General features: G+C 38.1%; 1 protein-coding gene across 1 annotated transcript in view; it reads right to left on the bottom strand.

Annotated features, from left to right (window-relative positions):
• Positions 1–18,293, bottom strand: part of SPIDR (scaffold protein involved in DNA repair) — a 488,464-nt gene that overhangs the window by 284,831 nt on the left and 185,340 nt on the right. Inside the window, exon 4 of the mRNA XM_021688483.2 lies at positions 7,715–7,928. Coding sequence (XP_021544158.2) covers positions 7,715–7,928 — 214 coding nt within the window. The remainder of the gene's footprint in view (positions 1–7,714; positions 7,929–18,293) is intronic.

The raw sequence follows: 18,293 nt of genomic DNA, 5'->3' as shown, positions 1-18,293 counted from the left end.
TATCTTTCCAGTGGATACTCTTTCCTGTTTTGTCTAGGTATTTATCCAAAGGATACAATAATAGTGATTCAAAGGGGCACATGCACCCTGTTTATAGCAGCAATGCCACAATAGCCAAAATATGGAAAGAGCCCAGATGTCCATCAACAGATGAATGGATAAAGAAGATGTGAAATATATATAAATATATATATATAAGTATTACTCAGGCATCAAAAAGAATGAACTCTTGCCATTTGCAACAACCTGGATGGAACTAGAGGGTATTATGCTAAGTGAAATAAGTCAGTCGAGAAAGACAAATATCATATGATTTCACTCATATGTGGAATTTAAGAAACAAAACTGATGAACATAGGGGAAGGGAAGGAAAAATAAAATAGGATAAAAACAGAGAGGGAGACAAACTGTAAGAGACTTTTTTTTTCTTAAGATTTTATTTATTCTTTTGAGACAGAGATACAGAGAGAGAGAGCATTAGCAGGGGGAGAGGGAGAAGCAGTCTCCCTGCTGAGGCAGGACCCGACGTGGGGCTCAATCCCAGGACCCTGGGATCATGACCTGAGCCGAAGGCAAATGCTTAACCATCTGAGCTACCGAGGCGCCCCTGTAAGAGACTCTTAACTATAAAGAACTGAGGGTTGCTGGAGGGGAGGTGGGTGGGGGGAACAGATAATTGGGTGATGGGCATTAAGGATGGCGCTTGATGTAATGAGCACTGGGTGTTATATGCTGATGAATCATTAAATTTTACCCTGAAATTAATAATACACTCTATGTTAACTAACATGAATTTAAATAAAACCAAAAAATAAATAAGTAAATATATAAATAAATGTAAAAATTTTCAAGTAATTAATCCATAAAAATATTAGAATAAAACAAAAAATAAATTTTTAATCTCACAGCAAGAAAGGTCTTAACTTCTTTACTACCTATGATATAAAATGTAGAAACTACAAAAGATAGATAAATTCAGTCATGGAAAAACAGACTACCCTGCTTTTCAAAACCAAACAAACAAAAAAATCCCTACCCCCTAAAAAAGTTGAAAGACTAATGACAAACTGGGATAAAACTCATTGTAATGTATATGATTGGCAAGGAGCTATTTTTATCACTTCTAAAGAGTTGACACAAATTACTAGATAAAGATCAACAATCCAAGAGAACACAGGTCAAAAGTCATCAACAGGCATTTCATAGAAAATAAAATATAAATGGTTCTTAAATTCAGGGAATGAAGCCTAAGCCCATATTACAGTAAAAGAAATGCAAATTAAAATTATAAAATTTATTTTCTAGTTTTTAAATTGGTGAAGATCAATACAGTAGGTTAGTAAAAGGAAAACAGGCACTTTATGTACTGCTAGTAGTAATGTAAAATGATGCCATTTGATAATGTCTGCTAACATTAAAGAGGTATATATCCTCTGATCCAGCAATAATACTTAAAGAAATTAATCCTTCAGCCCTTCCTCACATATGTAGAAAATGATGTAGTCCTGTTTGTAGTAACCAAAGAGGAGGAGCAACCTACATGTTCATTCAAAGGGTCTGACTGAATAATAATTGTATCTTTAAATCAGAAGTCAGTGCCAAAAGAATGTAGCAACTATTTATATACTAGTATGCTGTTACTGAATGATCCCCAAGATGCATTTTTAAAATAGAAAAGCATGGTACACAAGTATTGTTGGATGCCATTTTTGTAAAAAAAGAATAAGGGCAAGAAATACATAAGTAAGTTTATATTATATATGCCTCTCTATATATAGTTGTGAGTGTGTCACACACACACACACACAATCTCTGAATGGTATGTAAGAAACTGGTATGAACGGTTCCTTTGTGGGATGAGAATTGAGTGGCTGGGGAGAGCAAATATGGGAAGAAGACTGATGGTTCACTGTATATCCTTTCATACCTTTTGAAATCTGTATCATATGTTTTAAATACCTACTAGAAAAACCAATTAAATATTTTTTAAATGGAAGGTGAAAACCCATACTAAAAGTATGGAGATTTAGAGGCACTATGATGCTATAGAGACCTACATAACGATTCTGAGTTTAACTTTGTCCACTTTAACTTATCCAAGTTAAATCAACGTGATACATCACATTAACAAGAGAAAGGATAAAGAAATATGATCATTTCAATAGATGCAGAAAAAGCATTTGACAAAATACAACATCCATTCATGATAAAAACCCTCAACAAAGTAGGGTTAGAGGGAACATACCTCAACATAATAAAGGCCATCTATGAAAAACCCAGAGCTAACATCCTACTGAATGGTGAAAAACTGAAAGCTTTTCCCCCTAAGATCAAGAACAAGAGAAAGATGTCCTCTCACCACTTTTATTCAACATAGTCCTAGCCACGATAATCAGACAATTGAAAGAAATAAGAGGCATCTAAATTGGTAAGGAAGAAATAAAACATTCACTATTTGCAGATGGCATATTACTACATTTGGAAAACCCTACAGATTCCATCAAAAACTACTAGAACTGATACATAAATTCATTACGTTTGCAGGATACAAAATCAATATACAGAAATCTGTTGCATTTCTATACATTAATAATAAAGCAGCAGAAAGAGTAGTTAAGGAAACAATCCCATGTACAATTGCACCAAAAAGAATAAAATAGCTCGGAATAAACTTCACCAAAGAGGTGAAAGACCTGTACTCTGAAAACTATAAAACACTGATGAAAGAAACTGAACATGACACAAAGAAATGGAAAAACATTCCATGCTCATGGATTGGAAGAACAAATATTGTTAAAATGTCATTACTACCCAAAGCAATCTATAGATTTAAGGTAATATCTATCAAAATACCAACAGCATTTTTCACAGAAATAAATAATCCTAAAATTTATATGGAACCACAAAAGACCTTGAATAGCCAAAGCAATCTTGAAAAAGAATAAAACTGGAGGTATCACAATCCCAGATTTCAAGACATACCACAAAACTATAGTAAATCAAAACAGTATGGTACTGGCACAAAAGTAGATACATAGATCAATGAAACAGAATAGAGAGCCTGGAAATAAACCCATGATTATATGGTCAATTAATCTATGACAAAGGAAACAAGAATATGCAGTATCTTCAATAAATGGTGTTGGGAAAACTGAACAGCAACATGCAAAAGAATGAAACTGGGCCACTTTCTTACACCATACATAAAAATAAAGTCAAAATGTATTAAAGAACTAAATATGAGACTGTGGTGTGTGTGTGTGTGTGTGTCTATAAAATATATATGTATATTATTCAGCCATAAAAAATAATGAAATCACATATGGAATTTAAGAAAAGAAACAAAGAAAAAAGAGACAACCCCCCCCCCCCAAAAACCAAAAAAACAGACTCTTAAATATGGGAACAATATGGGAACAAACTGGTGGTTACCAGAGGGAAGGCTGGTGCAGTGATGGGTGAAATAGGTGAAGAGGATTAAGAGTACTCTTACTGTAGTGAGTACTGAGTAATGTACAGAATTGTTGAATCACTATATCATATACCTGAAACTAATATAACACTGTACATTAATTATACTGGAATTAAAATAAATAAATTTAAAAAAATATATAAATAAAATGAAGAAAACATATAGGGGCAAAAGCCAGGATCCAGAGTACACTAATGTTTCTTTTTTTTTCCCTTTATTTTTTTATTATTATGTTATGTTAATCACCATACATTACATCATTAGTTTTTGATGGAGTGTTCCATGATTCATTGTTTGCGTGTAACACCCAGTGCTCCATACAGAACGTGCCCTCTTTAATACCCATCACCAGGCTAACCCATCCCCCCACCCCCCTCCCCCCTAGAACCCTCAGTTTGTTTCTCAGAGTCCATAGTCTCTCATGGTTTGTCTCCCCCTCTGATTCCCCCCCTTCATTCTTCCCCTCCTGCTATCTTCTTCTTTTTTTTTTTTTAACATATAATATATTATTTGTTTCAGAGGTACAGGTCTGTGATTCAACAGTCTTACAGAGTACACTAAAGTTTCTAAATGTAGTTCCAAACACAACTATGCTGGAGTTTCCAGTGTCTCACTGTAAAAAACTCAGCATAGCTTCAATATACATTTTTTTTGTTGAAATACAATAAATGAAAACATAAACTGTTGTTGTATATAAGAAGATAAAATAGGACACTCTGCAAAAATCAAATATTCTCAATATTACTGAGTTTTACTATAAGCTTCCAGAAAGGACTTCCAATAAAACAGTTGAAAGAACACAAGAAATTACAGGAACAAGACCCTAGACAGTAGGAGCACTGTCAGGACAGGGAGGAAATTGCTCACTCATTCCATAGCAAAATTCTAAACTAAAATACTTTAATTTGCCTGATTGTGAAAACAAAGTAGGAAAGGACAATAAAGGGTGTGGAAGGAGGTAGTTTCCAATTTTAGGTATGGGACCAAAGGAAGGACTCTTGAGAAGGTGACATCTGAGTAAATGCCCAGAGAAGATAAGAAAACTGCAAACCATGCAGACATGGGGAGGTGTGGAACAGAGCACCCCAGCACAGGCAAGAAGCCAGCACAGGCAGGGGTGCCTGGGTGGCTCAGTCGGTTAAGCGGCTGCCTTGGGCTCAGGTCATGATCCCAGGGTCCTGGGATCGAGTCCCGTATCGGGCTTCCTGCTCGGCGGGGAGCCTGCTTCTCCCTCTCCCTCTGCCTGCCTCTCTGCCTACTTGTTCTCTCTCTCTCTGTCAAATAAATAAATAAATAAATCTTTAAAAAAAAAAAAAAAAGGAACCCAGCACAGACAAGAACCCAGGCACCAGGGGGAAAGTGGTGTGGAACCTGAGGACCAGAGTGGAGTCCCGGGTGGCCACGATGGAACTGGGGAAGGAGAAAGGGGTGGGAGATAAGGCCCCAGAGCTCAGGAGGGGTTTGTGTATGAGGTGAACAGACACTGGGGCGTGTGGAGACAAAAAGTGGTATGACAACTTACATATTCACAGCTTTACTCCTTTAGTCATCTTGAAAGAGACAGAAGGAGAGCACGAAAAGAAGCAAGGAGATGATTTAAGAAACTATTGCAACAATCCCGAAGACAGACAATAAATACCTGGAAATGTTCTAAGAGTAGAGGTGGCAAGAAGTGCTGGACTCTGTGCATTTGGAAGGGAGATTATGAGAAAAAGAGGAGTTGATGATATGTGGAGGGACTACAAGAAGGTGGTTTCCATTTCCTGAGTTGGGGAAGAGTGGGGAAGTGGAGGGAAGGTCAGGAGGTTGATTCTGCCATGCCTTCAGCACCCAAGTGGAACCATGGCTGAGGCAATAAGGAATGCTGCTCTGGTGATGGAGCAGAGGGTGGGTCTTGGGAAGGATCAGTGTGCAGCTGGCATTTGAAGTTATAAGATGAAATGAAAGCACCAAGCAGGTGAGGTGGACAGGATAGAGAAGAGGTCAGTACTGAGCCCAGCAAGCACTTTAGTACTGAGAAGCCAGAGAAAGGCATGAGGAGGAGCACAGCGGAGGCAGGCAACAAAGCAGGAGTGAGCACTAACTGCAGGGAGACATGAGGGCCACACAAGTGACCACAGGAGAAGCAGCATGGAGGTCACTGCCAATGCCAGGGGTGTGGTATGGGGAGTGCTGGGCTGGAAGCCTGAACAAACAGGCTCAGTAGAGAATGGGAGGCAATATGGCCATGGTGGGGAGAGGAAGTACAGTCAAGATGAATTAAAAAAACATTTTTAACATAGTAGAAAAATAATGGCATGATTTTAGTATGATGAGAAATTTCAGAGAGGAGAATTAATGGCATTGTATTCTTATTTTTTATTTTATTTATTTATTTGAGAGAGAGCACAAGCACAAGCAGTGGTGGAGGGGCAGAGGGAGAAGCAGACTCCCCACTGAGCAGGGAGCCTGATGTAGGGCTCAATACCAGGACCCTGGGGTCATGACCTGAGCTGAAGGCAGACATTTAATGGACTGAGCCACCCAGGCGCCCCATTTGTATTGTATTCTTGAGTGAGCTACACAGAAAGACAGTTGGTCATTACAGTATTAATTCATAATATCCTCAAACTGAAGACACCTAACTATCAACAGAAGAACAGATGCATTAATTGCATAAATTAATATAATGGAATACTTTATAGCAATAAAAATGAACAAACTGCTAAATATAACAACATTGATGAATCTCACAAGCATAATATTAAGTGAAAGTAGTCAGGCAAAAGAGAATGCATATTGTATGATTACTGCATGGTTCTTTTTTTTTTATTATTCATTTATTTGACCCAGAGAGAGACACAGCGAGAGAGGGAACAGAAGCAGGGGGAGTGGGAGAGAGAGAAGCAGGTTCCCCACTGAGCAGGGAGCCCGATGTGGGGCTCGATCCCAGGACCCTGGGATCATGACCTGAGCCGAACGCAGAAGCTTAACGACTGAGCCACCCAGGCGCCCCTACATGGTTCTATTTATACGAAGTTCTCAAACATTCCAAAGACTCTATTATATCATAAGGCAGGATCATAGTCACCTGGTGTGGGAGGGAGAGGGAGGAAATGAGAGGGGGATGGGGTGACCCCAGGTATGCACTGCATTCTGTTTCTTGGACTGGATAGAAATTACATAGTCAGGGCACCTGTGTGGTTCAGTTAGTTAAGCAGCTGCCTTTGGCTCAGGTCATGATCCCAGGGTCCTGAGATCTAGTGCCACATCAGGCTCCCTGCTCAGTGGGGAGTCTGCTTCTCCCTCTCCCTCTGCCCCTCCCCCCGCTCACGCACACATGCTGTATCTCTCTCCCAAGCTCTCTCTCAAATAAATAAATAAAATCTTAAAAAAAAAAAAGAAATTACATAGTCACTTTGTGATTATTTGTAGAAATGTATTCTTATAATTTATGTATGATCCTGTATATATCTTATACTCTTCAATAAAAGATATATTAAAAAACAAAACAAAACAAAATAAATGATATCCGCAGCCTGTTAGTGGAAGAATTTAAGTAAAGACTGAGAATCACTCACTATGGACACTGAAAAAAAGATCCCTGTGGGAGGGATGTTTAACTTTTAAGACCTGTAAGTCAACTTCAAAACTAAGAGTTTAGCAGATGAATGAAACTTCTAAAAATTTGCCAATAAAATTAATAGATAGCTCTTAAAACAAGGCTGCTCAAACGTTCCCTCAAAAATAGTAAGATTTTCTTCTTTTTGGTGTAAAAATAACAACCTATAGAGAAGCAAACATGTGTCCTTAAAAATAATTTGATTCATTAATGACCATTTATGCTTCTAAAGATCAAACCCTCCTATGTCTTAATATATGCTTTTCATCCCTCCCAAAGTGATTAGCAAAGAAATATTAATGTGCATTATCATACTGTCACATAATGCCTCTTAACTAAAATTGTATTTCTAAGAAAGACAAAAACAGTAACAGCCAGATTTTATAAGACACCACTTAGACAGGAATCTTGATATGGTTGTTTCTACCTCGCCCCTCTGTCCTCAAATTATCAAAAATTTCCTGCCAAAAGTACAGACAAGCATTCAAATGTCAGTGCTTCTGTTACATAAAATCTGTCAAATTCTGGCTTCCTTTTCCTGGCATTTCTCCATAATAAGGTGACAAAAATGTTCATCATAAAAACATCTTTTGAGACAAACTCACAGTTAGTGACTGCTGGAATCAGTTCTTTGCACTCACCAGGGAGGGTAGATATGGACGATGTCTTGGGGATGTCCCCTGAGGTGGTGAGCAGTCTCCTTGGTGAACAGAACCTTCAGGCCAGTCCTAGGGGCCTCACCTTGAGAAGGGTTGTTGGCCTGCAGCCCTGCTAAATGCTCACACATGGCAACTTGGATGGTGCATTCCTCATGCAGCTCTAGAATTTTCACAATTAATACACCCGATTTTCTACCTAGAAGGTGAAAAAAAAAAAAAAGCAAAATGAAGTATAATAGACATATGGTCCAACTGTGAATAAAATGTCATAAAAAAAAGAACCAATTAAGATTGCTTTATTCACCTCGAGAAAATGGTTTGTATACTTTGTAACGTGTAGACTCTAACACACACACTGTAACATCTTTTTAATCAGAATAACTTACATGTTGCATTTTAAGCAACATAAGAAATAGTCTTCCATCATAAAAAAAGTCTTGCATACACAGAAGACTCAGAACCATCATTTATACAGAGCATGTTTTTACACCAAAACTTTAACTCTTTTGATAACCACAACAAAGGGAGTAAGATTACTTATTGATCCTTCTTCTTTCTTATATGCTCCCTCTACCTCATTAACTGCTTTGATTTTCTACTTCGGAAATGATACAGGAGACCGGCTGGTTGCAAATGTTCTAATGATCATAAAGATTAAAGGTAAGAATTTCTGATGAATGCTGAATGTTAGGGCTCGAGATTTATATAGATGGAATTTAATCTAAATTTAAGTACTGGCTCTCTGATTAATTAAGTTCGGTCAGGATAGATAGCATTTCAACATTTGTTTTCTCATGTGTAAAATGGGGATCATGCCACCTGCCTCAAAGAACATTTTTAAGAATTAAATGAGAGAACTGAAGTTGACAGTGTGCATAACCTAAAACCCATATGTGTCCTAGAAACTGTTACAACACCAGGAGACCTAAATAAGGATGCATACCTCAGTACTGTTTATAAGAGCAGAAAACTGGACCCACCACAAATCAACAGGAGGAAGGGTAAACCATGCTGTATACATACAACAGAACACCGTGAAGTTAGCAATAGTGGACCTGGTCTATATGTATTAGCATGGAGAGATCTCAAAAACAAGAGGGTATAAACAAGATAATGTAGAGTATGATACCCATAATGTTATTTTTTTTAAGCACAGAAAACAATAAAGTATTGTTGAGGATACATATATAACACAAGTATATAAATATGACTAGCAGGATACATAGAAACACATACCTAAGGAGAGAGAAAGGAGCATGACTCAGGATTTCACACTTATCTGCCATATTGTTTCTATTATAAAAATATGTGAATCAAAAAGACAAAAGACTAAAATGTGTTATTAATCACAGGTGGTAAGTATACTTATGTTTTTCTATTACTTTGTTTTTTAATTTAAAAAAATAAATGAAATGAAATAACAAAAGCTAAGTGTCTAGCATAGTACCCTGCTAATAATGATAATAGACACTGACTGATATGAGTTTTCTTTATCACTTTAGCCAACTGGTTAATAGTGAATAATAAAAATTAATATTTAAATAGCACCAACATTCTAGTTATATAATTTAATTTCATTTCCATTTCTTTCTCCCCTTCTTCTTCATTTTCCACTCACCCCTAATTTTCCATTCCTTCCTTTCTCTAAGTGCCAACAGCATGTGTTCACATATTAAGCAAGGCCACACCACTGAGCACTGTCTTGAACTACTGTTTCCTAAGGTATGTACCTATCTTGCTACTATTTCTTAAGGTAAGGAAGGAAACAGAATGGGGGAAGGATATGAACAAGCACAATGTCAGGCTGGCGGTACTAGTCACTACGGGGGAGGGAAGTAGAGGATTGAAAACAAGTATTACAGAAAGGCACTAACTAGGAAGTAAGCACTGAGTCTTTTTCTGCCATAATAGTTGTTACTTTAATAAAAAGTGGCTCACCCTCAGTTGATGAATAGGAAAAGAAGTCAGGTCACTCTGGTACATACACCACTTTTCCCTTGTAGGGCAGCCAGAGCAATGGGTGGAGAATTAGGGTCTTTAGCAGCAAAGGGAAATGCCCTAGGTTTAAATGCAGTAGCTACAGGACCATTTGTGGACAATATAAGAATTTTTATTTTTTTTATTTTTTTAAAGATTTTTTTCTTTATTTGACAGAGAGAAACACAGTGAGAGGGAACACAAGCAGGGGGAGTGGGGGAGGGAGAAGCAGTCTTCCCACGGAGCAGGGAGCTGGATGCAGGGCTCGATCCCAGGACCCTGGGGTCATGACCTGAGCCGAAGGCAGAAGGTTAACGACTGAGCCACCCAGCTGCCCCTATTTTAAGAATTTTTAAAACTTGTACCTGTAGTCAGGCCCCATCCCTAAAACTGTGCAGTAGGCATGGAACCTCTCCCATCAACCAATGACAGCAGCTGCTGTTCAGAGCTCCAGCGCCCATGAAATCAGATGGTCTGGCAGAGCACATCCTCTCGGCTCTGTGTGGCTAAGTGTCTGCCTTGGCAGCCTCCAGACACACTCAGTGGTCTGCCTGAGCTGCACAAGTCCTCTCCTTGGGTACTAATTATCGTCTTATGCAGCTCTGACTAAAAGTGAAATAGGTTTTCAGCGGTCTCCCCAATCCTACAGTTCCCATAGACCTTTGACAGATTGTATGAAGGCAAGACATTGTAGAAACATAGTTATTATAGCAGAAATACCTATATATCTAAGATGAATCCTACTGCTACTAACTACACTCTTTGAAGATTTTTATGATAAATCCTGGCAATATTTCTAAAACTATGGTTTCTGCTGAAGATAAATAGCACTAAATAATTTGTAAAATAAACATGCTTCATGGTATTAACTATCACCACAGCCCAGGCACTGCAGCACAGAGTAAACATTCTTTTTTTTTTTTTATAGATTTTATTTATTTATTTGATGGTGGAGGGCATGAGCATGAGCACAGGGAGGAGGCAGAGGGAGAGGGAGAAGCAGACTCCCCGCCGAGCAGGGAGCCTGACACAGGGCTCGATCCCACGATGCTGAGACCATATGAGCTGAAGGCAGACACTTAGCCAGCTGAGCCACCCAGACATCCCCAGAATAAACATACTTAGTGGTACTATCACCACAGCCCTGGTGTACTGTGGCAAAGAATCAGCACGCTGTATGATATTTCAATAAGCACACTCTATGATGCACTGCTGTGTAGAAAAAACATGCTTTATGGTAGTATCACTAGAACTCTGGTGTACTGCAGTGTAGAATAACTATCTATCTTAACATAGATCAATCTATCTATCTATCATCTATGGTATTGACTATCATCCTTGTGTACTGCAGCATGGAATAAACACACTGTATGGTACTGACTATCACCAAAGTCCTGGCACACTGCAGCATGCCTGGTGACTTAAATGGACTTGGTGAAGAATGCTGAGCAGTGCCATCTAGGCTGTACCACGAGGCTAGAACAGCACATTGTTCTCCACGAAGCACTCTAAAGTCTCTCATAGAAAATGTCCTCCAACACAGCCTTAGGGAGAAACCAGTGGCCTGCCTTCCCTAAAGAAATCAAGGCAGCGTAATTTCCACTTTGTGTGAGGGATAAAAAAGTAAAAAGCAACCTAAGACAAACTGTGTATTTGAGGCAAACTTTCAATCTGGGGATAAGAGATACTGGTTTTACAAACAAAGATTAATTAAATGGTGGGTACGTAAAAGGCATTTCTGTGCCAGCAAGGCAACATTTTGCATAAATGATGTAAGACTCAGTCAAAATATCACTTTGACCAGCAAGGGATTACTGAATCCCAGCCAGAAGCAACTATTCCTTCCCTTTTGAAATCCTCAAATACCTTATCTATACTTATCTTCTTTTTAACAGTGTCCTCATCTTTAAACGGAGACAGTATTAGCCATTCTCAAGAACACTGCAAACATCAAGAGATGTAACACAAAAAGCCCATAGTGCAGGGCCTGGTCCATCACACATGTAATGGCTGCTGCCATTGTCACCATGGTCACTATCAATGTTATTAACTTTCCAAGGCATTTTCAAATCTATTATCATATTTGACCTAAAATAACCCTATGAAATAGATAAGGAAGATATTAATCTCCCTTTTTGGCAGATAAGAAAACTTAAAAAGTTACTTGCTCACATGACTTTCTTAAGATCAGAGAGAATTACTGGCAGGTCTAATCCTAGAAATTGAGTGTCCTTACAAGTCACGGACCAAAATGTCTCTCAGGTAAATGCTGGTTAAAGATAGGAAATTGTGAGTGATGCTTTTTTCCTACTTTATTATGTTAAAATATAAGACTTGTTTAAAATGTAAAGAAAGCATATCCATTTGAGAAATGGAGGCTCTCACTATGGCTGGACATGGTCAGAGTGTCAACACTGATCATCGCACTATAAAAGAAGAGGATAACTTTGTCACAGTACTAAATACTGACGAGTAAGTGCCACAAAGATCAAATGGAGAGCATAAATAGTAATATATAACACCAAAGACTTTAAATGATTAAGAAAGAGGAATAAAAGGATTCATATAGAAAGTATAAAAATTACTATACTTCTCTGATTTTCTATCCATATATATGAATAGCAGATAAAACAGTTCTTAGTTAAAAATGGAAAATATTTAACTTAAAGGCTAACATTTGCCAAATGAATGTGTGAATGATTTATTTTATTAGCTAACTGCTCTTAAAAAAATCTGGTCTTAAATGACTAAGAGGTCACAAAAGAATCAAGTAAATGATAGAAGAACAAAATGTATCTGAGACTCCTGGGTTAAATGACTTCTTTGAAATATACAGGTACTTGAAATATACAGGTAGCCAGGGTCCATTTACATGCAAAGTCAACTCCTAAATAGGTTATGTTGATGAATTAATATATATTATAATGATAACTTCATGAATATTTATATTAGAAATACTATACAAGAAATTAATGAAAATTGTACAAGAAAGTACCAAGTGAAACTTGTTAGTATGTGGGGATATTGAGATGTTGAGATATTGAAGTGATCTTCCTCTAGAGGACAGAAACATCTCTAAGTTTTTCTAAGAGAAATACTTCTCATAATATATTTGTTGTACTCTAAGTTACTCCACTTAATTAACCAAACATTGGCTACATAGTACTATGGAATTTCACCCTATATTATTACTCTCTCTTTATCTTCATAGATATCCCATTAGACTAATCTACACAGCATCTTGCTTTAAAGTATATGGCCTACTATTCTCTGAAACTGGTGTTTTTTCTCTTCTTCAGGTCAAAACATCAAAAGTGCCCACCATTCCTTTTTCCCTCAGTCCTCACCCATCATGTACTTGCACACACAGATGGACCAACAGACAGACACACACACACACAGGTTGGGGTGACAGCACAGCAAGCCTTGGGGATGGACATCAGGGGATTTTGAAGTCCACCTGTTTCCAGTACAGGTAGGACCTCTTTCCTTAACAGATATTTGACATGGTTACCACCAGCTGTGATTATTACAATTATTCTTGTTGTACTCACTTTGGATTACCATGGTATAATCACTTCACATTTTATTCTTTTTAAAGGTATTTTATAGCTTCCCCCCACCCAACCCCCCAAATGATACACGCTTCTAGGACCAAAATGGTCTTATGTGGGTGCTTGTTAGTTACTTGTGAAATTTTAAATAATACCTTTAAATAACTCTATGTCCTATTCTATTAATTTCTGGTATATATATAGATACCAAAGACTTTAAATGATTAAGAAAGATGAATAAAAGGATTCATATAGAAAGTATACCACAGGGATCTAGTAATTTCTATCCATATATATGAATAGTAGATAAAACAGTTCTTAGTAAAAATGGAAATCCCAGCCTTGTAAAATGAAGAAGGGCTAGAGTCCTAGGATAGGGAGAATATCCCTATCCTCAAGTTCAAATGATTGGCTATAGTACTTCTTATGTTCAGTTAAGCCCTCCAAATGCCAAAAGAAACAGGATGGTATTCTGGTGACTTCAATATCCCCACTAGAAGTCTCAGCTTTCCCCAAAAGTTCAATCCACCCCTTCAGAGAAGAGTCCATTCCTATTCTGGCTAGGACTAAATGTAGTCTGCCTAAACCTGGGTGGCAGGGGATAGATCAGATGACAATGGTCAAGCAGAGAGAGATAAGGTCTTATACCATTGTGTAGACTTAGGTTATTTCCTATGAGTGTGATGGGAAGCCAATGAGGAAGGCACATAATCTGCTTTGCTGAGAACAGACCGAGGATAGAAAGGAAGAAATAGGGAGACCAGTTAGGAGGCTACTGTGGCAAAAAAAAAAAAGGAGGCTACTGTGGCAACCTAGGAAAGATAACAGTAGCTTGTACCTGGGAAGTGGGGACAGAGTTGGTGAGAAGTGGTTGGAAACTAGATATATTTTGAACATAGAGCCAAAAGAACTTGTTGATGGACCGTAAATGGGAAATGAGAGAAAAGAGTCAAGAATGACTCCAATGTTTTGGCCTGAGAAAGAAGTACAGAGTTAATGTTTACTGAAACAGAGAAGATTTCTAGATGACCAGCTTTCTTTGTGTGTTTGTGTGTCGGGGGAGGGGGTGGCCTTGACAGGGTAGAATACTGGTAATGAAGACATCAGTTTTGGATATATTAAGATTGAGGCCTCTTAGTTAATACAATAGCCTGGCCTTAACTGACTTTTCCAGTCTAGCACCTGGCCATTCTAATCTATGGTACATAAGGCCCACTACAGTACTCTTTTTAAGTATAAATTTAATAATAGTCACCCCTGTGCTTGAACCCTTCAATGGCTATCTACTGGATAAAATCCAAACTACTTTCCATTGTATAGAAAGGCCTTTGTTACTGGTTATTTCTTGCTGCTCTAATCTCAAATTCCCCAGCTCTACTCAAGTATTTTTAATTATTTCTTTCAGAAGTTGAAAACTAGACCATACTTTTAAGAGTTTCATCATCATCTCCCTGGTGAACTCCCTGAACACAACTTTCTTTTTCCATCCAGCTGAGTTTATTACTCTCCTTTATGTCATCACTGAACCTCTTACTTACCAACATTTTTACACATAAAATGAATACTTTTGTCTACTAAACCATAAACTCAGTGCTGTATCTGGATCAGTACCAATAAATATGTATGAACTAAATGAACCCTAATACAAATTGATGTAAAGAACTTTGGCGACTATTTTACTAGCCTTAATTTCACTGCTAACCAGGATGATTTTAACTTACTTCCCCTTCTCTAAACTGGATGTGATATGCATCCAGAGAATGTAAATTAACTGTGATTCAAGTGATGCTCCAAGAAGAAAAATAAACAACACATTCCAAATCAAATCCAAGTGATGTTTTATCTATTCACTGTTTGTATCTTATCACTGTTTTTTTTCATTAACATGCACTGAAATCTGAATTGTATTTGTTTGTACATAATCATACTATCTTTTATTTTGAGAGGTTACAACTATGCCTAATTTTACCAATGATTCCCAAACACCTAGCAATATCACACTCCTGTGACTATTCAATGTGTGAGACTCTTATTAATTGCAATATTGCGTTATTGTTTGTTAAATCAAAACTAGTTTCTGAGTAAATTTTGTAAGCTGCCATCAGATTCACTTCGTAATTTCATGATAAAATTCAGAAAGCTCCAAGCAGTAGGTCTAGATTATAATACCTAAAAACTATATTCTGAGGAAATTAGTATCTTTATCCTGTAAACAGCATAATTTTGTTTAAAATTTATGTTCTCCCATAAAATTTTAAGTCATCTGGCAATGATGAACAGACACATTTGTTAACCACAAGTGCTTACTGAACTATAAACAATTGTGCTTTCACTTCTTAATTCCACATTTTTTTTGCCTTTTCACCCAGTTTAAAATATTCTTCTCTAAAAGCCACAATAATCCTAAGCATGAAACAGAAATCTGAAACCCAACTCTTAAAAAAAAAAAAGACTAGACAATACTGACCAGGCGATTGGAATGTTCATTACAGTCTGTAGTAATGAGAACAATCAGAATTTAGCAAAGCACACCAGCCACCTGGGATCACAGTGTCACAGTGCTACCACCAGGAATGTCACTGTGACTTGTTCTGCAGAGGTAGCTTGTACTGTTTTGGGAGAGAGTGAAGAGGTAATAGAAGGTCCAATTTTTTAAGAAATCCAAGTAAGAAAAAACTATACAAAGGTTCCAGGGAGACAGATTCCTAAGCAAAGTTTATACAAAACTGGACGAGAAGGGGTACTCTGGATTGAATTTGTGTCCCCCACAAATTCGTATGTTGAAGTCCTAATTCTCAGTGTGGCTGTATTTGGAGATAGAATGTCCAAGAAAGTAATTAAAGTTGAATGAGGCCATAAGGTGGGGCTCAGATCTGATAGGATTAGTGTCCTTCTAAGAAGAAACACCAGAAATCTCCCTCTCTCTCTACCAAGCATAGAGAAAAGACCACAAGAGCACACCACCAGATAGCTGCTGCTTACAAACAAGGAAGAGCAGAGCTCTTACTAGAAATCTATGACCATGGTGGAACCCTGATCTGCTGTTTAAGCCACAGAGTCTATGGTATTTTGTTATGGCAGCTCAAGCTAGGTACTGCCATAACAAATACCTAAAAATGTGGAAGTAGCTTTAGAGCTGGGTAACAGGTAGAGGCTGGAGGCGTTCTGAGGTACATTCTAGAAATATGTATGTTAAGGGTAATTCTGGTGAGGTATCAAACAGAAATGAGGAGGAGATTATTAGAAACTGGAGGAAAGGAGATTGCTATGAACTGAATGTTTTGTATCCCATCAAAATTCATATTTTGAGGTCCTAATCCCTAATGGTGTTATTTAGAGGTGGGGCTTTCAGAAATAATGAAGTCCTGAGGATGGAGCTCTTATGAATGGGATTGGTCCCTTACAATGAGACAGAAAAGAAATGATCTTTCTCTTTGCCATGATACAGCAAGAAGGTGGCCATCTACAAACCAGAAAGTTGGCTTTCACCAGGAACCAAATCTACTGGCACCTTGAACTTGGACTTCCTAGAATCCAGAACTGTGAGAATTAAATACTTGTTGTTTAAGTTACCCAGTCTATGGTATTTTGTTATAGCAGCCCAAACTGATTAAGACAACAATTTTTGTTATAAAGTAGCAAAGAACTCAGCTGAATTGTGTTCCAGTGTTGTTGTTTTTTTTAAAGATTTTATTTATTTGTCAGAGAGAGGGAGAGAGCATAAGCAGGGGAGCAGCAGACAGAGGGAGAGGGAGAAGCAGACTCCCCGCTGAGCAAGGAGCCCAATGTGGGGCTCCATCCCAGGACCAGAGGATCATGACCTGAGCCGAAGGCAGATGCTTAACCGACTGAGCCACCCAGGCGCCCCTGTTCTAGCGTTCTGTAGAAGATAGAACTTGTAAGCCACGAGATTGGACATACAGCAGAGATTTCTAACTAAAATGAAAATGTATAGCCTGCATCCTCCTGATTTCTTAAGAGTAAAATTCGAGAGGCGAGAGATGAACTGAAGAAGGAATTGTTAAGCAAAAAAGGAAGCAGCACTTCAAGACTTGGAAAATTCTCAACCTGTCCATATTGAAAAAAATGAGAAAGCATGTTGGAAGAGAACACCAAGGTTGTGACTAGACAATCACTTGATAAAGAGATTGTGGGATGTAGGAGCAAAAACACTGCCATTTGAACTGAAGGAGACATACACCAGAAGGAATGAAGGAAGGCTGTCAGACTTCTTACATTCTGCAGGACAGGACAATAGGGCTATTCTTTTGTGAATGTGCATCATCCTTCAAAAAAGGATTAGGAGATCATCAGGGCTGCCACTCACCGCAGGGCTGATTATTTCCCCTGGTTTCCAAAGTATGGGTCTACCTTTTTTGTTTAGGTGGGCCAAAATGTCCCCTCCTTGCCTCAGTGGTGAGGTCTTTGCAGAAAGCCCTAAGGGTGCAAGGCCCCACAGAGCCATGGGGATAATCCTGGCATCCCAGTAGACCTGGAGGGCAGAGCATTGAACCAAAGGGAATTTTCCCTGAGCCTTAAAATCTAATGGAATTTTCCATGGTAGTTTTTGAACTTACTTGAGACGTATCACCCATTTCTTCCTTCCCATTTCTTCCTTTTGTAATGGAAATGTCTATCCTATACCTGTCCCAGCATTATATTTGGAAGCACATAAACTTGTCTGGTTCCACAGGCTCATAGCTGTTGAGGAATTATGCCACTGGATGAATGGTACTTCGACTCCCACTCACCTCTGATTTAGATGATATTTACATGAGACTTTGGACATTAGACTTTAAGTTGATACTGGAATGACTTAAGACTTTCAGGGCTGTTGGGATGAAATGAATGTATTTTGCATGTGAGAAGGGCATGAATTTTGGGAGGCCTTGGGCAAAATGCTTTGGACTGAATGTTTGTGTCCCCCCAAATTCATATGTGAAGTCCTAATCCTAACCTCCCATGTAGCTATATTTAGAGATGGTGCTTCTAAGGAAGGAATTAAGGTTAAATGAAGTCATAAGGATGGG

This window comes from Neomonachus schauinslandi, chromosome 4, assembly GCF_002201575.2.
Source record: "Neomonachus schauinslandi chromosome 4, ASM220157v2, whole genome shotgun sequence".
In the NCBI taxonomy this organism is placed as follows: domain Eukaryota; kingdom Metazoa; phylum Chordata; class Mammalia; order Carnivora; family Phocidae; genus Neomonachus; species Neomonachus schauinslandi.
The sequence above is the reverse complement of the archived record's forward strand: the minus strand, read 5'-3'. Positions and strand labels throughout refer to the sequence as shown.